The following is a 24,649-nucleotide window of genomic DNA, read 5'->3' on the forward strand; positions in this document are numbered from 1 at the left end:
TGGGTCGCACATGGCACGCACAAACAGTTTGCTGGACCTCAGCAAAACTCTCAAGGAGAGCAGTCTTGTTTCTTTGGGGCACGTTGCCCCTACTCTTTGACAGTTGTCATAGCCCCCACAGCTCTGGATCATGCAAATAACCAAGCAAAAACAACAGTTGATGGACAGAATGCAGAACAATGTCATACATTTACCCCAGTACAGAGATCTGGGCCTAAATCCATTGTTTGTTTGCTCACCATGCCATTACAGTTTGAACCCAGCCATATGCAAGTCAGTCTTGACCCTGTGCCTCATGGGAACGGTCCAGCCCGAACTGCCAAGCCAGGTCCTCCCTGGACAGGAAACTAGCATCCTAGGACCAGTTTCGGGGTTTCAACCCTCTTCAGCCAGGATAGCTTGATTCCAGTGGCATGGAGAGCACGGGACCCACATCTGGGCATACCCTTCCCACTCTGGGTGACAAATGCAAAAACAACAGTTGATGGACAGAATGCAGAACAATGTCATACATTCACCCTAGTACAGAATTGTTTGTCTTTTGCTTTCTCGCCCTAAGTGCGCCAGGTATGCCCAGACGTGTCTCCTGGGCTCACTGTGCCACTGGAATCAAGCTATCCTGGCTGAAGAAGGGTGAAACCCCGAAACCGGTCCTAGGATACTTGTTTCCAGTCCAGGGAGGACCTGGCTTGGCAGTTCGGGCTGGACTGTTCCCATGAGGCGCAGGGTCAAGACTGATTTGCATATGGCCAGGTCTAAACTGGGGTGGCATGGTGAGCAAAAGAATGATCTCTTGACTGGGGGTGAATGTTTGTTTGATTTGTTCTGCATTCCGTCCATCAATTGTGTCTTATGCAAATAACCATGCCACACACGGAGCTCTGTAACACACCTATTTATTCTTTGGCATGCAACCTTTAAGTGAATGCACTACGTCATAAACTTTATTGACCACACCCAGATACCTCCTAATTGATTATGTAACTTTGTAAGGAGTCCACCGAGGCCCACAAGGGCCCTACTGCACATAGTCACATGTCACTACACAGAGCATAAAATGTAATTTGCCCCTCGGTGTCACTTCTGATAGCCATATAACTTAGATCAAAACAGACCATCAAGCTTCTAACCAAGAGTCAGCAAGTTTCTGAAATTGTTTGTAGGTCTGGCTTCCCAACAATATTTAGTAAGCTTTGGGCCCCATTCAACCACTTGCTTGGGTCAGCTGCCTTCAAGAATTGACTTGAGATGTTGTGTGCTAGGGAAAGGGCAGGAATGTGCTGTTTTTAAGGCAATATGGCACATTCCTGACTTCTCCCCTGCACTCGCGCCCTTTTGGCTGCCTAGTGGCAACGCAGGCACCCTTGCACCACGGTGCCTGCATTGCAAGAAGGATTTTTTTGTGCAGACAGGGGCACCTTCCTGCACAAAAGCAATCCTGAGGCTTTTTCCTCTATGTGTGCTGTAGAATGCAGCACACATATAAAGAGGAAAAAACGAGGAGAAATAAACATATTTGTCCTTGTTAAGCCTCACCTGTGGAGGCGTAGGTTATTTTCACATTCCTAGGTCTACCACTTCTGGTAAATCGGGGAATGCATCAAAATCCATGGATGTTGCATGGGAACACCCACTCAATGGCCATGGAAGCGCCTCCGTGGCTCAGAGTAATGAAACTCAGCGATTTGTGCCACGCAAAGTGGCAATGCTGACTTCATAAATCTCATTTTTAATTTGTGTTGTTTTTGACCCATGTTGCGTGATGCTGAAGCAATGCAAAGGGGCGTGTAAATATTATGCCCCATTATATCTTAGATCAGCACAGAGCAGTATTCATCTTTCACTTTATGGGACTAGCTTCTTGGTATATTTCAATATGCCACTTAGTGAGTGCCCCCTTTGCAATGCATGACAGACTATTTTACATCTGAAAAATATACCCTTTCCTCACAATCCTTGGTCACATTCAATGCTTTATCTCACATGTGCATTTTAAATATAAAGCAATCCATTGTTATTTTTTTCACAATGGAAAGAATTTTTATTGCCAGAAGTCGAGTAGGGGCCTGACAACAAAAACCACGATCTTGCATGACATAATTTATTTTTCTTCATGAAATATCTCTGCTGCTACGGTAATGATGGTGGTTTAGCAACCTGCCTTTGCATTGACAGCACTGATCATGCTGTAGGTATTTAATTGCAAGATGGCCAACGCAGTCTTACAAGACTTCATTTGAGGTGACCCCAGTGCTAAATTTGAGCCAGTGATTTCCGGTGCTCGGCACCGGCACTTAATTTTCAACACTGGCGCTTTTAACAGTCTGCCACATAGTGGTGCTGTTTGTGTAATACAGACACAAGCACACCAGTTAGTTATTAATTTAAAATACTTTAAAATGTCTATTACTGCCTTCCAAGCCATTCCTCCACCTTTAGGCGTAAAATAGTCTGAATTGTCACAATTGTAGGGTTTCATGGTTAGTTGTTGTACTGGTTCTGTCATGGGCGGCGCTAAAAGGATCAATGGGCTGGTGCAAGCTGCAGTGCCCTTCGGACGAGGGGCCCAGCACTTATTTTTCACATATTAACCACTGGGTGACCTGTTACATTGGATTGTCAGCTAGAGAGCAAAGTCTACACCTGAAGACAACATAAATGCACTGCTGTTATTTATACACACCTGATCCATCCAGGGGGCATGCCACTCCTACTTGTACTCTACCATGTTTTAAGTTGCAAGACGCTCTGAGCTTGTGCCCCAGTCAGCGCAGCGAAGCAGTGCACGTTGTTTTTGAACGCACATGATTACTTTCTTTCTCATAATCCTCACTGATCTGGCGTTTTCCTTCCTGATCCATGCCCGGTCAAGGAGTCCTTTTGATAGTGTTTTTGGACCTGCTCCTCATTTACAGACAGCGATCGCTTCTTTCCATGACTCCTTCTTGTTGCGTGAATACCTTGCTACTTATGACCTAGGTTATCCCAAGTCATGTCTTTCCCCTGCTAGACTTGCTGCTCATGGCCCGGAGTAGTTAGATATTAATAGGCGACACTCCAGATGTGGTGAATTAACCACATACAGGGGTAGACTTACTAAGAGCTTGTGTTGTCCTTGCAAGTCGCTGCAAAGCAAGGCAAGTCCTTAACTGGGTTTTCCTAAGCCAGGCAAAGCCACTTTGTGTGGGTTTGCGTGGTTTAGTAAATACAAAGAACACAAGGCAGAGCCTAGCACTGCCGTGCTTTACTTTGCATCAGGTAGGCATTGCAGGGGTGGAGCATGGGCATTCCCATGCATCCACCCATGGATTTGGCCACAAACCAGATTTACAAAGACTTGTAAACCTGGGTTTGTGCAAAAGTTGTGAGCCTTTCCGACAGAGGAGCAAAAAGAAGAAATAACTTTATTTCTCCTTGTTAATTCCACTTTACATGTGCGCTGCATTTTGCAGCACACATAGAAAGAGGAATATGCCTCTAAGGATTGTTTTTGTGAATGAAGGTGTCCCTTCCAGCAGTAATACAATCCTGCCAGTAACACAGGCACCCTTGGATTATGGTGCATGGCTGTCTGCATTGGCACAAGGTAGCACATACTGCGCTAGTGCAAGGAGCAAGCAGAAACATTCCATATCTTTGCAAATATGGAGCGTTTCTGCTCTCTCCCTTTCCCACAAAGCAGCACCACAAGTTGCCGTGCTGCATTGCGTTGCATGAAAGAATCTTAAATCTGCCCCACCGTGTCTCAGGTAACTTTGACAGTAACAGAGAGCACAATAAACCAGTGATTTTGTGATAGTATGCTCACCCATTTTTGCTTATCATTCTTTGGCATTCAACACGCCCATCTTTCGGTCTCGAGTATTTACAGCAACCCTTTTTTCTTCGGATGCCATATTCTTATCAGTTGCTTGCTCTCTCTGTGAGCTTCTTCGCTGCATGTCATACCAAAACAAAGCAAGCATTGGTAAAGCCAAATGGGTCTGTTTTTTATGGACTAATGCTTGCAAATAAAGGCATGAACACATGCTGTTTGCCTGTGTTAGTTCCATAAAGCCAGACCTGTTGGCTTTGCCAATGTTTGTTCATTTTCCATTCTGATTCTGGGAGAGCAAGGTAACCACCAAAACCTTCACATTATCATTAGTAGTTATTTCAGTATTGGGATGTGTTTGTTTAATTGTGGTCTTGTCTGCAGTAATAAATACAAACGTACTTGTTCTCAAACCACTAACACGATTTCAGTGATGTTGAAATTATATTTATTCACTAAACAACTTTATACATATTTCAGCTTTCAGGTCTTGATGTTATAATAAGAAATCCTACTGAAAACAGGTATTTGGCTAAAACAAACTTTAGGTTGTCAAATTTATATTATAAATGTATTTTATTCTAGTTCGCAAAACACAACACAGGTTATTGTCAATCACAATATGGTTTATACATTTTCCATGGCACAATAACAACATATAATAAAAATAAAACATACATGCCCTCCCCTTCTTCCTAAATTCCAAAGTTACTTGTTTTTTGTAAAAATCATTTAAAAGTAAGTAAAGTTTGGCCCTTTTGGAACTATGCAAAAAAAAAAAAACAGAAGGTTCCTAGACTTTCTCTGTTCAGGAGTGTTTCACAAAATGAAAGACGGGGGAGGGGACAGGAGGTGTATGCAGAATAATACACTTTATTATTGGACATTCTGCCAAAAACATCACAGCTCAGACTTCTTTGCTGAAGCATCGGGTGCAGATTTCGCTTTTAAACACCGAATGGGTTCTCAAAAGAAGGCCCTAGATTTCCCATAGAGTGCACGTTAACAAATAAAACACTGTCCTTTAAATATGAAAACATAAGGAGAAATGTAACTATTTTCCAACGCCAATTCCAATGGTAACCAGTTATTTGCATTCAAATGTTCATAAAAGGCTAAACTTGATCAGCAGAAGGCATGGTGTGTTGTAGTTAAACTGTCATTGCTAGGTATAAAATGTAACATTTTTAAATCATGTCTCAAAGTCCTGTGTCTTAGGATATGAGCATCTGTGTTAGGTGCAAAAATGCGCCCCCTAAAGCTTGGCGTAGGACAGACAAATAGCAGCGCCTTGTAAAGTGTACAATTCTTTTCTCTATGAAATACCTGTGTCCGGCTTTGAGGGCAGCCATTTTGTTTCTAGTTAATGAATGCAGTTCAATTGGCCAAAGAAACAGAAGATGCAAGCATGCCAATCACGACATGTCTCAATTTCCAACTCCATTTTTATGAATTGAGGTGCCACTTGGCACCCCAATTCTACAATTAAGTCAAACTGATTTCATAAAATTGATCATGATGACTTTAATCATTTATTGAGAATGTGGATCCGGAATATTAAATACAGGATATCGTGGCACACTGTGATCGTGAACAAAATATCAGGAGACAATATAGCGAACAGTAAGCATGTATAGATTTTCTATACCTAATTCCACATACATGTACCTTGAAGATAGATATATATCTACAAAGTACTTCGATATGGAATAAAGAATAGTAATTGCATAATTCCCTATATGCACTTACCTTGCGATATTTTGTCTACGATATTAGTGTGCGCCAATATTATTGCACTCGATATTCCACAGTACAATTGTATTGACTACATCTTAAGCATCGGTGAGACCTGACCAGTTGGGTGTGTATGATGAACTAGTTATGGAAGGTTAAATACAGCACATGTGCCCTGAAAGAAATGTGCATCAGATTGGAACCCTGTGATGTATGGAGCCCAAATGCTGTTATGAAAGCTAAACCAGGCCTACTGGCCTATGTTGAGGTTTTGTAGGGAAGGAAAACTTTGCCACTGGAAATCCTATACAGATTGCAAGAGCTCACACGGTCATTGATCGCTATAACATGTAACCCAGAATTCAAAATCTGGAGACAGATTCCTAGCTTCAATGATGTTAAGTGGCATAAAAACTAACTGATCATGTGTCTGCGAATGAAAAACTCCACCCACGCTGCAAGTTTTGCGCACTCAGTGCAGACTTGTAGCTTGCAGGCCACACCAGTCTTTCAAAGTTTGAAATAAACCCTATATACTGCCTGAAATAAAACAGTTGACAATGGCACGACCCTTCGAAAGTAGCGGCTCTTGAAACCTCTACCCTTCTGCCTCGCCACACTTAATTTCTGGGGCACTCTAGCACAAAATCCTCTAGCCGAGGGACCACTCAACCGGGGGAAGCTAGAAACACTCAACTGTGGTAGGCCAGGTAGCTTGCTCATAAAGACCTAGAAAGCCAAAGGTCACCACCAAATAAAACCCTTTGCTGAGAAATCTTTTTGCACCTAATAACAGAGCAGCAGGCCTGCATAAGCCAGGAGACAAACACCCCAAAACATGACACTGATCAACTACAGAATCAAAGGCACAATATTGGTGAAAATATGACTTTTTAAAGTTTTGTACTGTAGAGAACCTTTTGAACGTTTGCCAAGTTGCACCTGTATTTTCTTACTCTGAATAGCTTTTGCCTTCTCTGACTGCTACAAGCCGAAGCAGAGGGGGCGGCTGGAAATAAATCTGCATTGTTAAACCCAAGGGTGCACCTTTGAACAGCCTCCTGTAATGCCTTTACTTATGGTCATCCGCCCTGTATTATCAGGAATGTACTGGTAGTCTCTTTGAAACAATGCCGCACTTCTTCTTCTAGTCATCTGCACTGCCTTTTTTTCCTTTTTCTCAAAACAATCCATGCTGCTTTTTCAATGTTTGCTGCTTCCATTTGGGCAAGGTGCAGAACTCGGCCTTGGACATCCCCATGATGGTGGCAAAGTCTGCCTCAGAGAGATACATCTGCAGAAACAAAACAGGCATGAAGACAAGTCAGGTGAAATTCCAACAAAATGTAAGGGCAAGGGCACAAAGTCACTTCATTATTTCAACAAAAAATTGGGTGGTGGGACTATGATGCTCCACAATGAAACTACAGAAAGTCAAGGGTAATGCAACCACGTGGTAGTAGGTCACCCGGAACCTATTTCAAGTACCGAGATTTACTTTTACATTGGTGTTGGCATGTTTGTTTAACTTGTCTAAGTTAAGCGTGTCTAATATTAGTCCTGGAAGACTGGATACATGCCAGATTTCCAGATATGCTAGTAAAATATATTTACATACCATGATATCAAATGCTTAATCAATTTATTTATTTTTTTAAATATTTTTATTGGCATTTTGTAAAAAAAAACAACATGGTATTGCCGAGTCATTGACATGTGTACATATTTCCTGTTTCAGCACATTACATTGCAGTGCACAATAACTACAGTGATCAGTGAACATTCCTAGGTGACAACAGGGGGTCACACCTTCTATATATGTCATTTTGTGGATCACTTCAGTCACTTGCTTCCGAGTTCCTGTCTTAGTCAATTTTTAAACTAAAAGGTTACATGGTTGCTGGTGACAACTTTTGGGGTCTTCAAGTCACAAGTCTGAATTCCAGCATCACCAACTCCACCTACAATTCTTGCGATGCCAGCGAAGGGAGCACTGTTAACAGTGAGATCTGTGATTTAGAGTGCTTAGATGTAGCAGCATTGCAGAATAAGGCACTGAATATTAACAGGTTAAAATATTAGCTGAAGTCATGCTATCCGTGTGAGAGGGGTTGTTATGGTCCTCTTATTCTTCTGGGAAATGTGCCTCCAGCTGTCACAGGTGGGGCTGTTCCACAGCGAATAGCTGGCTTTGCATTTCAGTAATGGATAAGTTGATGGAAACTAGAAACTACAATTTATCTGCACCTCTATCGCAAGCAGACAGGCAGACTGAATAAGGCTCATCTGCCATCAGACAGGATGTGGATTTTTGTGTCACTGTGACAGATAGTTACAAATACATCACTTACCTTTGGTAACGCTTTTTTGGATTGACACTATGACTAACCGCATATTCCTCAACCTGTGAATCTCCCTAGGCACCAAACTAGGGGGCTGATTTACAAGGCCCTTGCGCCACTTTTGCGTAATTTTTAACATGGGAAAAATGACGCAAAAGTGGCGCAAGGGGCTTGTAAATCTGCCCCTAGATGTGCAAACTCTTACGATAGCAGCTACATGCAAATGGTGGCGCCAGGAAAGTTTGATACACCTTCGTCCTGCCTCCAGACATGAAAACATGGAGCCGCATATAGACGTCCACGTGCACAAACTCGCAGCATAACTGACCAGATGTAGTTTGTGGTTGCAAAAAGTACATTTGGAGCTTACTTCACGTCAAAGTCCACTTCACAGACTGGGGCGGAATCTGCAGTTAGGGAGAGTATCCATCAGAATACAACAGAAGATCTGTAACTTATTCTTTTGATGGGCACTTCTAACTATAGATTCCTGACAGTGTGAAGTGGTTTCCGCAGCAGATGTTCGCTGTCGCAGTTTTTGGGTAAGTCCCAAAAGTAAGTCCAACAGGGGCTCGGCCCCTTCCCGCCTCTCTTGTTCTCCAGAGAAGGCAGAAAGGCATCACCGTGCCTCCTGCCCTCGCTCCTGTTCCCACGAGAGTTTGATTCCAACTCTGGTCCCAAAGCACCCTAAGTGCCCAGAACCGTCTGCCACATTGCAGCAGGTTGAAGTCTTTAGAGAGGCCATGCTGCACATCTCCACCACACTTCGGGCTCCCACTTGAATGCTTTAGGTCCTCTAGGATCCGCAGGAGCCCCCAGTCACGCTATTGCCGGTGGCTTCGTCCTCTGAGCTGTCCTTGCCACTTGAACCCACTTTGAGTTCTGGTTTCAAAATCTGCATTGGTGCAGACTTTGGGTTCGGTGTCAAAAATGAGTGCTGGTAGCTTGGACTTCTGCTCTAGCAAAACCTCCTCCGGCGCTAAAAGAGGATCCACAACCTATTGTGGTGTCTGACTCTGAGTTCGTCGTGACCTCCACTGGGAGTGTACATGTATCATGATGTGGCACAACCAATACTTAATCCCTCTGAGATTGCCACCATACCTTTACCATGCAGTCGAGCACAGACACTGCATCAGCTTTATGGCTCGGACTCTGACCAGTCAACCCTATGGACATGCCAGTGGGAGTGAGTGGCAGGGCCGGACTGGCCGTAGTGTGCATCTGGCATTTCCCCAGGAGGCTGAAAGGGTGGGGGGCGGTTTTGTCACTGGGGGCCAGTTTTGCAGTGGTGCTCCAATATCGGCCACCAGTAGCAAAAGCAGCAAGCAAGCTTTTCAAGTCTCCAGGGGCCAGGCAGGGGCTGGGCCGAGAAAGTTGCCAGGGCAGCATTGGGTTCCCAGTCCAGCCCTAGCGAGTGGGAAGAGTTTGACCCATCCTAAGGTGAGTATAACTAGTACATCATTAAGAGAGCTGCTGAGGTCCTTCACCTCCACCTCCCCACTTTGGAGGTAAAAACCAACATGTTAATGGAGTCCTTCATCTTGGCCAAGTACCGACCAAATCTCTTCTGCCTTTCAATGAGTCCCTCACTGATACACTCATAGGCATGTGGACAAAGCCATGATCTGTCCTTCTGGGCAAGTGACAGGCTGCATGCCACCATAGAGAGACTCCAGGTAACCTGGATTTATTAACTCAGCATCCAACTCCTGAAAGTTAGGTAATGCCGGCATGCACCAACAGAGTTAGCCCTAGCGTCTTTCACAGTACTCCTCCTGAAAGAGAGTCCAACCTTATGGAAACATTTGGCAACAGAAGGTTCTCATCCATGGCTTGCCTTGAGGACGGTCAATGCCAGCTACCTTGGACGTTATACCACACACTCTGGGAAATGGTTGGTGAGATCTTACCCGCAGTCCCAGAAGACTTGCGGGTTTACTTGGCCCAAACCATTCAGGATGGCTGGGATGCGGCTAAACTAGTCATCCACTCAGGCCTAGACACCAGTGATTGCCTAAGAAGGACACTGGGGCAAGCGTGGTGCTCAGGCGCCACACAAGGATAAGATCCATAGGCTTCTCCAGTGATATTCAGACGTCCCTGATAGACATGCCCTTTGACAGTTCACATCTGTTCGGCGAGAAAGCAGACTAGGCCCTAGAGTGTTTTAAAGAGAGCTAGTCCATAGCACACACTTTTTTTGCCTTTTGGCACTAGTCCGGCAAAACTCCCAACAGTTTTGCCCATTTTGGGGAAAGGCATGGGCTTGGCCTATTGGCAGCATTTGTCCCTGCTACCTTCACAACAGGCATATCAGCCCTTTCAAAGTCAGGGCCGCAGGTTCAACAGCCAATGCCCAGGCCATCAGGGCAGTGCAAGTCCCAGTTCCCTGCCCGTCTGGCAACAACTTCAAAACCTCTTCAGTATTCTCTAAGCACTTCACAGTCATCACTTACTTCAGGGGTTGCAGAGCATCACATCCAACAAGTGGGTCCTTCAACTTGTACAATGAAGCTACGCCCTACCATTCCATTTTGACCTTGTGCACCTGCCACCGAAGCCAGAACAGCTGTTGGAGGACCACCTGTCCATTTTGTGCCAGGAGGTGCAGGATCTTATGGCAAAAGGAGCCACAGAGAGGGTTCCGACCACAGAAGAGAGGACTAGATGTTACTGCTGTTACTTCCCTGTGCCAAAGACGGATGGCAGCCTTCATCCTATTTTAGACCTTCATCCTCTCAACACCCTCCTATGAAAGGATAAATTCAAGATCCTCAGGCTGGCCCAGGACACCTATTTTCACATCCATGTACTGCAGGCCCACAAGCACTACCTTGAGCTCAAGGTGGGCCATGAGCATTTTCAGTTTGCTGTGCTCTCTTTTGGACTCACCAGTGCCTTTTGGGTGTTTAAGAAAGTGATGGCGTTGGTCATTTCTCATTTTTAGAGATAGGGGGTCCAGCCTTACCCTTCCTCAACCACTAATTTTTGAAGGAAGGCTCACCACAGTCAGTTGAAGACCACCCCAGATGACGGCAAACCTCCTCACATCCCTGGCGTTCTCAAACAGCCGAAGTCACACCTGACTCCTTTGCACATGCTTCTTTACATCAGAGCTATCCTGGATACGGTGTGCTTTGTGGGTATTTCCTCTGGACCAACTAGTCCTGAACATTCAGGCTTCTTGCATCCTGCTCGCCAACCATGCTAGATAGTACTTGCCAGCTCTGAAGTGGGATCTGAACTCTCAGCGGACCCAGAACTAGGGGAACTTGTCAGATTTAATTCAGGGTTCGGACGAGGCTGCGAAAGACCTGAAGTGGTGGCTGCTTGATTGCAACTGAACCAGCAGCAGGTCTCTCTCCCTACCCCACCAAGATCTGGCAATGGTAATCAAAGCATCACTTCAGAGTTTGAAAGGCTATTTGGGAGCGGTGGAGATCAGAGGACTCTGATCTCTGGCAGTGACCCACCTCCACATAAAGTTGCTGGAGTCACAGGTTAGTCACTTGACGTTGAAGGCCTTCCTGCCAACCATCTTGCACCTACGCCTGCACAACTGGCATCTCCATGCATTAAGATTGAGCAGTCAGTTGATTTCTTTTGATCTTGCTTCTGAAATCATTAATGTAATTCTGGCAGCAAGGTGCCCTTCTACAGAATCAAATTTTTTCTGGTGCTTGAATAAGTGTGTGTTGTATTGCGGCAGCAGCCAGGCGGACCCTTTGCATGCCAAACTGTCAGATGTCTAGAACTGTGTTCTGTCTTTGGCCCAGTAAGTACTTGCAGAGGGTATTGTTAAAGGTCACTTGTTGTCTTCTAAGCCTTCTTGCATTTGCTGGACCACCTGTCCCTATTCAAATCACCTATTGTGATGCACTTTCTTGAAGGTTTGTAACACATGTTCTCGCCAAAGTCATTTGTGGTGCCTTAGTGGGACTTACATTTGGTCGTCCATTATGCCTCCTAACCTCAAAAACAGTCTCTTTGGTCGGTATAACGTCATCGCTCTGCAAAAGTGAGCTTCTGGCCCTCTCGTCTAGCCACCTTATACCAATTTTTCCGAGAGAAACTGGTGTTAAAAATACAAGCTGCATTCCTGCCAAAGGTAGTGACACCTTTTCACGTCAAACAAGCCATCACTCTTCTGACCTTTTTATACTCAAAAGAGGAAGAGAAAGTCCATCGCTTGGACCTCGAAAGAGCACTGGGTTTTCACATCAATCTAACAAAGGACCATCAGCTGGACAATCAGCTCTTAGTGGGCTTCTTTGGTGCAAAGAAGGGTAAGGCGCTGCAGAAACCGACCATCACACAATGGACAGTTCTCTGTATTAAGATCTGGTATGCACTGGCTAAGAAGTAGCCTCCAGAAAGCCTAAAGACGAATCCACCAGAGCTAAGGCTGCTATCATTACTTTGGCATGCAGAGTGCCTGTCATAGATATCTATCAGGTTGCTATGTGTGTATCAATGCACTACTGTCTTGACAGTCAGGTCTGCAGGGCTGTGTATTTTACCCATTTAGGTCCTGCGGGACCTTTTGATTTGCTCGGGTCCACAGACACGCGATCTTGGGAGTTACTGCTTTGGTATCTATTCACAAGGTGAGGAAGCTGTGGTCAGAGATATCAGCCAGAAGAACAAGTTACTTACTTTCGGTAACACTACTTCTAGTGGATAATCTATCCGTAAATTTGTCACTGCCCTCCGACCTCCCCTTTGTGTTGAATGATCTCCTTCTCCCTCTAAAAAAAAAAAACAATTTAGGAATCGGCACACTGGTCCTTCCAATCTGCTATTGGGCTCCGCGCCTGAAGACGTGGACAAGCTTACCAAAGAAACTGACATCAGCATGCATGGTTGACACGTATATGCAGCCTCGTCCGTCACTATAGGAGTGGAATAACGTTGGCATGGAGCTGCACAGCGCCACCTACTGGCTAACAGAAGCGCTGCTTTTGATTTTCTAGATTCAGTCTGGTGCCTGTGTATATTAACAAGGTGAGGAATCTGCAGTTAAATAGAGTATTCACCAGAAAGAGCACTATTGAAGGAAAGTAACTTGTCCTTTAGTCCTACAGTTACTATGAGTTGCGGGGGAACTTGTGGTGCTGCAATTTTGCACTGCACCCACAGGTGTTTTTTAATGGTAAGTAATTCAACAAAACTTTGCTTTGCTTTGCTACACAGAAGTACACACATTAAACCTTATTTAATAAATCTCTTGGAAATGTATGTGGGTTGCAAGATAGTTTTGCGTTTAGTTTGTGAATGCTTCATTTGAGTTTATCCATATTATTACTGAATTGTATATGGTACTCTGGTTCCTTACTTGTTCTCAAAGAGAGCTGATTTCAACTGTCAAATCTAGTTTGTAATGTATTCATTACATGGGGGCATATTTACAAGCGGGCGATAAAAAATTATCACCGCTTTTGCGGCCGTTTTCGGCCGAAAAGCGGCGAGAATTTTATCGCCTAATTAGCAAGGCCACACTAACGCGTGAAACCTTGCTTTAGCGTGGGGATTCCTAACGCCCAGCTTTGCATCTCTAATGAGATGCAAAGTGGGCGTTCCTGACCTAACATGACAGGAGAAATGTCGCTTATCATTTCTCCTATCATCAAGTCCCACGCTATGAAGCATAGCGGCGGGAAAAGTAGCGATAACCCCTGTTATCGCTATTTTCCTTACGCCTGCTTCAGGACTGACTTAGCCATGATATCCTATGGTAGGTGGATATCATGGCTAAGTTTGTGAGTCCCTATCAACAAGCTAACGCCACATTGCGTGAGATTATCGCTGGGTTTCCAGCGATAATCTCACGTTAGGCAGTTAGCGCTAGGATTGTTATCCCTGAGGAGATAAGCGTTGCTAATAGCACACTATCTCAGCGATAAAAATCCACGGTACCCGGCGATAATTATCCTCACGCTAAGAGCGCCGAGCGATAATTATCGCCGGGTGTTGCTGATATGCCCCTTAATTCCTTATAGTTTGTTTATATTTTCAAAGCGAGCTGATTTTTTGTGAGGGTAACTCATGGTTTAATGCATACTGGTATATTAGTTTAGCCTTTGCTTCCGTTTCTTGAACTCTTTGTTGAACCATGTAACTAGCATTTTTTGCACTATTGCAGCTTTTAATCAATCAGTCGTTAAACTCCTGCTGACCAGAGGGAAATGTTGTTTACTTTTATGACAACTTACTTTGTGACAAGATACTTGTCAGATTGTGCATTTTATTGACGAAGGCACTGCAAACGAGAACCATGGCTACACCTTCTGTGCTGTTGCCCGGCCCTAGCAAACGAAAAGAAAATTCTTCTTAGGTTACTATACCTGAGTGAAAAAGCAAGCATCTGCCTTGAGGAGTCGGGAATATGTTTTACACAAAAGGAACCCTACATCCTTGCCCGCTGTGGAAGATTTGTACAATCCATCTGGGAGGCTCTCCAGCCTCGCATTGGCCCCACACCTCACCCTCATTAAGTCCAAAGGCTGATCCCGGAGTACTTTAAAACAAAAAAAGGTAAGGACCCTGAGAAGGACGCAGACCCTGCCTTGGATGCAGCAATTAAGACCAGAGACCGCCAACCGTTTAACCTAAACAGAAGTCTGCGCTAAATTGTCACAAAATCGCAATGCACATGCACAAGCACTTTAACTAGGTACAACGACAGTAAATGCGGTGTCTGAGGAGAACAGAAAGGAAGGAAGATTTGGACAATCGACGAGACAGATGGCTGTCATCCTCGATCGGGACTGGAATCAGAGCAACGCTCAAAAGAAGATATGAGAATAAGCCCCTGGGGCGCATGTTGGCACATAACTTTTGCTCCATAACAAACAAAAATCTTTTATAATTTCCCATAAAGTTGCAAAGCACAAGCACTCTATAAGTGAACTAGTACCCACGAGGAGAACGGTCAGGAATCAAGATCAGGAAAATCAAAGAGGTAGATGGGTGACTCTCCCCCATGGGGCTGGTCGCAGTGAAACAAGAGCGACAACTGCCCGAGCCATACGATGGCACAACACAACTGCACCTTATCTGAACTTTTAACTTTCATGAACAATGGTTCCTTTTTAAATGTTATTTTATTGTAATGCAATGGTTTTAATTAACTTATGCAAATAAATAAATTTACAAGTGCAGAAGGCACTGACCACGAGTCTTTGCTCATATTCATGGAAGATGCACATGACTTTATTCTTTCCTCTGTCCAGACAAAAGTAGGAGGAAGATGGTGAGGTGGTTCTCTGAAGAGGTTCTTCTGTTTGATGTTTCATTAACAGAACTGTTTGTCTATGGTGATTACTGGTTGAATAGGAAAACAATAATCTTAGTGAGATAAATCAACATCTTTGCTGACCTGAGTTGAACTCCGGGGAGAGGATGTGGCCTAACGGCTAGATGGTCGACCTCGAAGCTGGGGAACCTTTTTCAAGTCGCAGCAGGGACGCTCAACATCTTGTGAGTCTCGGCAAATCACTTAATCTCCTCGTGCCTAACAAAATGAATGTGTCCTTCTGTAATGCAACTGGTGCTCATGTAAAGCGGCTCTGATTCCTATGGGTCAAGTTCGTGCTATATAAAACTCCTCCCAAAAAAACAAAAAAAAAATCGAACTGGAGAGAGCACTAGCATGGCTCTTTATGTATTAAAGCCTGGACCCCCCTTGGAGAGGACATGCCTTCAGTGATGGAAATGCAGATCAGAGTCTAGACCTCTGGAGGTGATTCAATGTGGTGCCCCCCCCCCACTGATGCGTTCTAGACTAAATCACTGGGGCCTCATGAATGATAAGTGTTGCATCACTGTGTGAAAGCAGCAATGTGACACTTCACAATGTGCCCTCCTTGCGACATGATGGATGCCTCACATTTACTGTATGCCGCATCATGTCGCAACGAATGACAGATACGTCAGTATTACTGACGTATCTGCCTGTGCAAAAGTGGCGCAACGTCGCTGGGGTGTGTCTGAAAACAGACGCAACTCCAGCAATGTGTCCATTCACATGGGGCAAGCCCCGTGTGAACGGGCCTGCGTCACCCATGTGCCTGCCATGAGGCAGGCGTAAGGTTTTAACGCATTGATGTCCTAGAAGTAGCGCAGTGAAAGATTTCACTGCACCACTCCCACGTCCCTTTCTTGCGGGGGAACCCCCACCCTGCATACATTATACCTGATGCAGGTATAATGTAGCGCAGGGGTTTACGAAGTGACGCATCTGCATAGATGCGTCACCTTATAAATGTGGCCCAGCATGGCTCATTATTTACGCCGGCCCTGCGTCACAAAAAGTGATGCAACGGCGGTGCAAAAGTGAAGCAGGGGCTCATAAATAAGGCCCTGTATATGAAAGACTTCCAAAGGTCTACAAGAACTAAGTCTATTTTCAAGCTACAAGACCCTGGGGTTTAAAGCTTGGACAACATAGTCACGCCTCTGCAGGAGTTTGGAGTTTCAGGGGCGAGATCTTGTTCTTCCAGTTGGGATCCTGATTCAGGATCTTACAACAAATACTGTCATTTGAAGACTTTTAAAAGGCTGGAAATGCATCAGTCATGATGAAGACAAGCTACATGTTTTGATGAGATGCCCCAAAAGAGAGCAATCAATTTTATGTCCTCCAAAGTCTTTTCAGTATGCCATCTACAAATCAGCCATACAATTTAGGTACCAGGATGCACTTCATTTCTTTCCAAGGTGACACCCATGTGTAGTGCCTAGTGCCTGTGGCTGCTCTAGAAGCACCACTGTAGCATAATGCCAGTCGAATAGTGGGCCCACAGGACCTGAACCCAGGCGCGCAACACCCATTCGACTCACAGGGCTTCAGCCCCCCCCGTCGTGTGTGGCAGCCTGGGATGAGACACCTTCCCGGGCAAAAAAGCAGCCGCACCCGAGCACTTCACAGGTCTTTAAAACACCATTTGCATGTTAATGGGGCCTTGCTGTTGTTTCACCCCTTCTAAGAGCCCCTGCAGCTCCACTCTGCCTATTGCTTAAAGTTCAGCCCCCCCCGAAATTTTTGCTCAGCCCCCCCCGAAATTTGGCTCTAGTTGCGCCTCTGTCTGAACCTAACCAGCAATTCACTGCTGCATGATCCCTACCAAATACATCAAACAAGACCAGAACTCCTTAAAAGTTCTGTGCAGTGTAGTGAATGTATAATCCCAACATGAATGAGAGGTTATTAGCAAAATCTAGCTTCTTGACTGCAATGTCCACCTATCTGTCCACATGAACTTGCGGACGTGGGTTCTCAGAAGCTAGCTTGGCCTGAAAGTCTTGACAGCACTGAATACACCTTCATCTATAAGGAAACAGAACACCAGTGGATGCATCTTTATTAAGAAACGGGAAAAATGGGCTTCTCCACTTCTCTGTGGAGGACACCCTTAATTTCTTTGCGCGTGCTGCATCGCAAAATGCAAAATGTGATGCAGCGCGCGCAATGAAATTCGTTTTATTTATTTAAATGTGTACTTACCTCCGTTCATCCATATTCCGGTGTTTACATTTCCCCAACCTTGCCCCCCCGCCCCGCCTCACTGCCCCACCGAACTCCCTCCACGGACCGCTACTGCTGCCTAGCGCAACGCAAGCACCCTTACGCCAAGATGCAAGAGTGCCTGTGTTGTAAGAAGGACTGTTTTTGTGCAGAAAGAGGCGTCGTCCTGCACAAAAACAATTCCCTGGGGCATTTTCCACTTTCTATGTGAGCAGCAGAATGCAGCACACATAGAAAGAGGAAAAACCAAGGAGATTTTTTTTTCTTTGTTACGCCTCACCTGGGGAGGCATACCAGTTTTGGCACATATCACTTATGATAAATCTGGGACAGCATCAAAATCCATGTATGTTGTGTGAGAACACCCACGCACCACCCATGGAACGCCTCCCAGGGGCAGAGTAACGCAACACAGTGATTTGCACTGCCTTGCGTTACTCTGGATTTTTAAAGCCACTCAGGACCAGGCAAGGTGGGCTTGCGTGGCTTCAAAAATCACAATGTGTAGATGCGTCGCACATGCACCCCATTGCATGGTGCAAGTGCGACGCAACACCATGATAATATGGCCCGAATGTATGTACTAAATACTCATAGACATCCGAACTGGCACCAAAAACCCTAAGAGCCTATCTAGGATTGGCGTCCAACTCCCTCACTGACTTCTCCGCTTCGCTTGTTTCATGTCCCCATGTCCACCAGCAGATGGACCCATATACAGAGGCTTCACTGCTGCATGATGTTGTGCTGTCTGCTTATTGTCTAACCTTCCACCATCCATTCCCTAGAACATCTTGTTACCAGTTAATGAGTGAAACAGGAACATAACAAAGGCAGAAGGATCCCCTACTGGCTGAAACACAGTGTGGCAGCACTAGGTCATTCTGGAGTCGAAAACTCTGGGAACAACTGGGACTTTTCTACATGGGTATGAGGGTAACCAGGACACTCCTAGAACCATGCACCATGTGTTTTCAGCAAACTGAGGGGAAGAACAAACAAAACAATCTCTTATTTGAATCTCCAACTAACTCCCTGCGCACTATATATTGTGAAACTGCCATCAGAGTCAGACAGAACAGGTTCGTTCACGTGGGTTCCAAGGTTTTCATTGTTGGGTGAATGTGAGGGTCTACAAAACGCGTTTTTTGCTTATTCAATAAAGTATTACTGGTTGCAGCCAACTGCAGTAGCCTTAAGAAACCATAGTGCTGCCATTCAAAACATATTATGGGGGACCTGGAGATAGGGTGCCACCCATTTTATAACTCCCTGTTGTTGAGCTTGGGGAGACACAAAATTATACAGGAACAACTGTACGACAGAAAAGCATATAAAATGATGGCTGAAAATATTTTAAAAATAGAAGTGTTGCCAGGAAGCACAGGTTTATCTTTTCACAGGCTGATGCCTTTTCGTGAATCAGTTTTGGTAGAAAATAAATGTGGAGACAGTCCCCTTGAGAGGTTCACCTGCTGTCATAAGAGAGAGGTTCTGATTCTTTTAGAGTGATAGGAAGAAAAAAGTTTAGCCTATGTATGCATTGCTATTTATATTAGGCACCAGGAAATTTAGGGCCAGATTTACTAAACCCCTCATGCAATGCAGCAAGGCAACTTGCTGCGATGCATGAAAGGGAGAGAACAGAAATGCGACATATCTACTAAGGTATGACGCATTGCTGTTCTCTCATAGCACTGGTACACTGTGTGCTGCCTGGTGCCAATGCAGGCACCTTTGCACCATGGTGCAAGGGTGGCAGCATTACAGGAAGGATGTTTTTGTGCAGAATGGGTTATCTTAGAGGTCCTTAGAGGCATATTGATCTTTCTGTGTGTGCTGCAGAAAGCAGGACACATGGAAAGAGGAAGTAAAAAGGAGAAATAAAGATATTTCTCCTCATTACTCCTCTGTCGGGAAGGCACACCATTTTAGGACAACACAGGTTTACAGGTGTTTGCAAAGCCAGATTTGCAAACACCTGTAAACCTGTGTTGTCCTAAAATGGTTATTTTGTATTTATGAAACCAAGCAAATCGAATGTGCATGGCTTAGTAAATACCAAAATGCCACAAAAGTGGTGTAACCTCGATGAATCTTAGAAAAACTGGGCATTAGTAGCTTGCTAAGAAACACACAATTTTCAATCAAGTGCCTAGGGCTGGTCTCAAACCCTGTTACCAGATCTCCTCCGACAAGATGCATTGGTGCGCGATCAACAGACTTGACACATACAATCATGTGTGGGGCTTTAGTAGGACTGAAACTCTCAACCAGCAAATATTAGGTATGCACTTAACAGATTGATTCATCATGCTACTCCAGTCCATATTGTGAGGGTGGGGAGACAGGAGGAAGAGTCACATCCTGATCCCTTCAGAGTGGGTCCTTTTGCAAATGTAAGCCTTCTCTCTCCTTCGTATTGAGCTATGATGTCTATGAGAGGATTTAGTGGCAGAAAAGGAAAGGATCAATGCAATTTGAAAGGAGTTCTCCCACACCCGAGCGAAGGAATACGATCACACATCTCACCTCCATCCTGCACTGAAACCCCTACCCATATTGCAGGTAATGTTATTTCAACCCATTCTTTGTCTCATTCCTTTAACATCTACAGGATTACAATAGTGTGTAATTTATAAGATAACTTTATCTGGCTAAATATGATTTTATCCTGTAGGTTTATATTTGACTTTATATTTGACTCAATAATTATTTTTTTTTAAAGAGCTTGATCAACTCTAACAGTTGATCCCATTACATTGTCAGAGTTAATAATACCTTTGAGTTAATGGACAGGTGAGGACACTGTTGGTGAACATAAGCCAGCATGAATAAGGGCGGGGGGGTTGCTATGTTGATGATGACCAGGTTTTTTGGATGCAATCGATTATTACAGTTGTACTGTTTATGACATGTGCTTTGCTACTTGGTCAATCAGAAAAAAAAAATACATTAAAAAAAGTACCTCTGAGTGTACTAGATATATCAATCTCGTCGCGAGTTGAAGTACCAGTTATCTTCTTCTTTGCTCTTCAATCTCCAGCACAATCCACAGTGATTTCAGCTAAGTGAAGACCAGAATTTTGGCTAGCTAAAATCATCACCTAAGCTCTACCGGATTCTCAATCCCTACAACAAAGTTGGTGAGATGCTCTTGCAATTCAGTACCTTCCTATTATCCCATTGGTGTGGGACTGTTCTTGTTGGCACACTGCTGATAAGCCAGGTACCGAAATATTCAACAAAGATCTTTTACAAAGCACAGTTGCTGCTAACCACCCAGCACGTATCAACTTAAAGGAAATATAACAACACAATGTGCTTTCTTCTTTACCTCCTTTCTTGTTGGATCCACTCCATCTGGGAGGTCCTCTGTAGTTTTGTTGAGAAGTAGGTCTTTGGGAAAACATTCATTACCATTTGTCTCTGGTGGAGGTATTGCATTACGGTTGCCATTGGTATGGACTTCAACTCCATTGCTGTGAGCTCTGTATGCTGGTGACTGTGCTGGCTCGGGAGCTGCGTTCACCTTTGCTGGTCCTACTGGGTTAACAGGCTTATTGGCACTTTTTTTGTTCAAGTCGGTATTTTGAAAGTCCTATCGAGAAATACACAAATGAGTTTAGAATGCTGAATTGTTATGGAAATGCACACAAAGTGTTTCTTGATGTCATGCAACAAGCTTTGGTACGATAGTATTTACTACATTATTCACTTGTGATTATGTATATGTCTCACTTCAAGATTTCTTCTGCTTTTTCACAACAGACATAGCCCCCCATTTTCTCATCTGTTAAGTGAGCCTACTCACGTGGCTTTGGGATACATCTAGGGGCTCATAGTTCGACCTGCAGCAGATTCTCAATGTCCCCAGTGCACAAAACCCCACTATGCCTAACAACGACAGGACAGTTCATGATAAGTCGATTGTTTATGTTGGTAATGAAAGAATATATGGGACAAGGGACTGGTAAGATCCAAGGCATTCATTGTGGGAGTTCATGATGCTGACGTAAGGCTCTTAAAGTTTATTTAGGTAATTAACACTCATTCACTATTCCTTACTATCACGTCAACAGAAATGTTCAGATATAATATATCACCAAAGCCATATAGCAGCTGTATGTGGCAGTAACACTATATTCCTCTTCACACTGGTGCAACATAACACATTCAACGTCAATCAATTGGGTTGTTATTCAATGGAAATTCCTGACTGAAGCCCTGTAGGGCAATCAGCCTTTATATGAAAGGAACTTGTGAAGCAGAAATTAAACCTCTTAAATAACACTATCACCCTTAAAATGTGCTCCCCAAACTGGGGCTCTGAGTTAGGCTACCTGAACTGTTGGTCAGAATCATCAGATTAATGACCCTCAAAGAGGTGTGGAATGGATCTTTGACCAACCATACATCTACCACATCAATGTTGAAAGAATTACAACGACCTCCTTTGTTAAATTTAAGACCATTTTCTAAACAATGGTTAAAGTTCTCCTGCTGAAGAGATGGTTAAAGTCTCGAAATTAATGGAGTTAATTGAAACTGTATTGATGGAGTTCAAAATTTATGTAGATATATTTAATCAAAGAATGTAATTAATGGAGAAGAACTTACATATTAAAAGGAATGAACTACTAACTTAAATATTAGTTGCTCAAAAAAAGTTATGTTGCTTTCATTTAAGAAGGAACAAATATTCACTTACAGTTTCAATTCTGTTGAAATGAACTACAATATTATCATTCTGCAATGAATCAGTGTCCAATGAAGGTGTCATCCTGGCTAGACAGTGATTTCTGATCTGCTAGATACAAAGTGTACACTTACCACTGTGATTTGAGAAATAGCAGACACATCTCCCATGCTCTTCTTCATGTCGTCGTATGACTTGCCAGCCTAAAAATGTATAAGTCACAAAGCATATATAAAAAAATGTACTCAGCAGCTGTTTCCATGAATGGTGCTGTTAAGACACAACTGAGTTTCAATTCAATTAATTTTGTTTCACCTCATGTACATGAAAATCAAAATGGTTTGCATGCACATTGTGCAGAAAAACTCTTTCCTGTTTCCACATTTTCTTAGAGGAGGAATGGTCCATCATAAATTCACAGAGGATACATGTAAGAGTTCTTCAAATCCAACATTATGGAAAATGTACTTCAATTTACATCAAGCTCTTGGCATTTAAGACAAAAACCTTGGAAATGGCAAGAAGGTACATGGCTGCCTATCACTGGGCTAATGATCAGCACTGAACATCTGTAAATAATATATGCAGCCCTATCCCCAAGTAAAAAGTGCTGTTGCTTGAGAATGTCATTGGAGACCGGATAGTCCATGTTTGTGTTTAATCTTCTTACCTCAAATAATTTCTACAATATGAATATTTCAAGAGGAAGCTATTACAGTCTCAATAATGAGGTCACGTTCTTTCCAATTCTGAAGTGGTGTTTAACTTATATATCTATCATTTGCAGATTCCTTGTCATGTTGAAATTATGAAAAATTGATATTGTCCATTTATGAAATCATTGTTGTGTTTCAGGCACTTCAGATATTGTGAAACAAACTTTGGCATAAACATGTTTTAATTTTAATGGAGCTTTTTACCAAAATGATTTGCCCCGAATTTGTAAATGGCATTGCCATATTTTTCCTGAGGGAGGCAGAGATGTGAGTTTGCAACAGACCTGGTCCTGGTCCAGCAACAAAGAGTTAATGAGCTAATCTGTGAAAAGGGATAGAGTAATCACTCAGTTGTCAAAAAGATTGGGTGCCCTTCTGGAAATTGTTGACTCTACTATCACTGATCAATAGGACCTACATATAACAAAATAGTTATGTTCACAATTAAATAACATATTTGTAATACTTTTAGTGCATTCAATGGACTGTTCAGGCTAACTGGAGCAATCGTTATCTGTGGAATACTTATTAGTGACCCACTGCCTGGTTTGCTTGTTTAGGGCCGTCTTAAAAATGGTCTTGAATATATACCATCTGGATTTGGCTTAAATGCTCCAGAGCCCTAGAGTTCTAAGTCAACACAAACGTGGTAGAATGTCTATACAATATTGGAATCCTTTTTGTAAAGGATTAGGGATGTATGAGCAGCTTTATGGAACTTTAATAAGATGCTGCTTAACGCACCATGAATGAAATGTGTCAACTGTGCTGTTCCTGTGATAATACTTGGTATTCCACGGAATGTTATCATTTGTAAAGAGTTATGATTCCTAATGCTCATATGTGGATTGCTGAATGTCTTGAAAACATTGTATACGTTCTGGGGATAAAAAACCAGTGTTACGTGCATACTTACACTCCACTTATGTGGATCCCAAGCACAGAACCAGCCAGTGAAGGTGGGTGGTTCATAGCCTTGCTTCACTGATATTATAGGAGTTGACAAGTCCCGTCCAGCAGGGTGCGACCTGAGGTATTCCTGGGATGAGGTAAGAGATTCTTTCTTCTCATATTCATTGGCAGACTTTCCAATCCAGAGGAAGATCTATAGCACAATGAAAGATTAATGAAAAAGAGTTAACACACACCAAAATCTTGGGAGCAAAACGACAAAAAAAAATACAAGAAATATAGGTGGAAAATGAGAAAAAGACATAACAACCACAGGAAACGGTTTTTAAGAACACACAAAAATCGTTACAAAATTTAATAATGATACAATTAAGAAATAAAAGGGTAAGAATTGACACAACTGCATGGAGTATGAAAGTAAGGAAGAAAGTATCAACAAAGACACAAATTATTGGTGAAAATGGGTTAGAGTGCACATGAGAGCACATTAACTAGGAATCCCAGTAGCGAATTGGTAAGACCATGCAAGAGTACTTGGAGCAAAAAGTAAAACAAGCATTTGCAATGCAATAGGTCTCGCATTTACGCGGGTTTGAGCTATTGGCATTTTAAATGACAATGCCTTTTAGTTATGTTTTGGTTTTTAAAACATGAATAAAAGGCAATGCCTTTTAGTTATGTTTTTTTATTTTTAAAACATATATGCGAGACCTATTGCATTCCAAATGCTTGAAGGCATCGCTGAGTTGCCCCCTTTTGTCTCCCATGGCCCCTAAAGAGCTCCCCATTTGTTACAAGTTAAATAAACAAGCCAGTGGTCACAACTGTGCACGAAAGACCCTCCTGCAGTAAGAGAAACTAGTGCTTACAGACTATAGAAGATGTACTATGTAACAACCAAAG

At 43.4% G+C, this 24,649-nt stretch overlaps 1 protein-coding gene across 1 annotated transcript in view; it reads right to left on the bottom strand.

Moving 5' to 3' along the window:
• Positions 1-4,245: 4,245 nt before the first annotated feature.
• LOC146796348 (villin-1-like) overlaps positions 4,246-24,649 on the bottom strand; it is a 289,009-nt gene continuing 268,605 nt past the window's right edge. The window contains exons 17-20 of the mRNA XM_085628872.1: positions 23,751-23,939; positions 22,253-22,321; positions 20,757-21,020; positions 4,246-6,842 (exon numbers count right to left, since the gene is read on the bottom strand). Of these exons, the coding sequence (XP_085484998.1) occupies positions 6,729-6,842; positions 20,757-21,020; positions 22,253-22,321; positions 23,751-23,939 (636 nt within the window). The 3' untranslated portion in view covers positions 4,246-6,728. The remainder of the gene's footprint in view (positions 6,843-20,756; positions 21,021-22,252; positions 22,322-23,750; positions 23,940-24,649) is intronic.

This window comes from Triturus cristatus, chromosome 10, assembly GCF_964204655.1.
Source record: "Triturus cristatus chromosome 10, aTriCri1.1, whole genome shotgun sequence".
Taxonomy (NCBI): domain Eukaryota; kingdom Metazoa; phylum Chordata; class Amphibia; order Caudata; family Salamandridae; genus Triturus; species Triturus cristatus.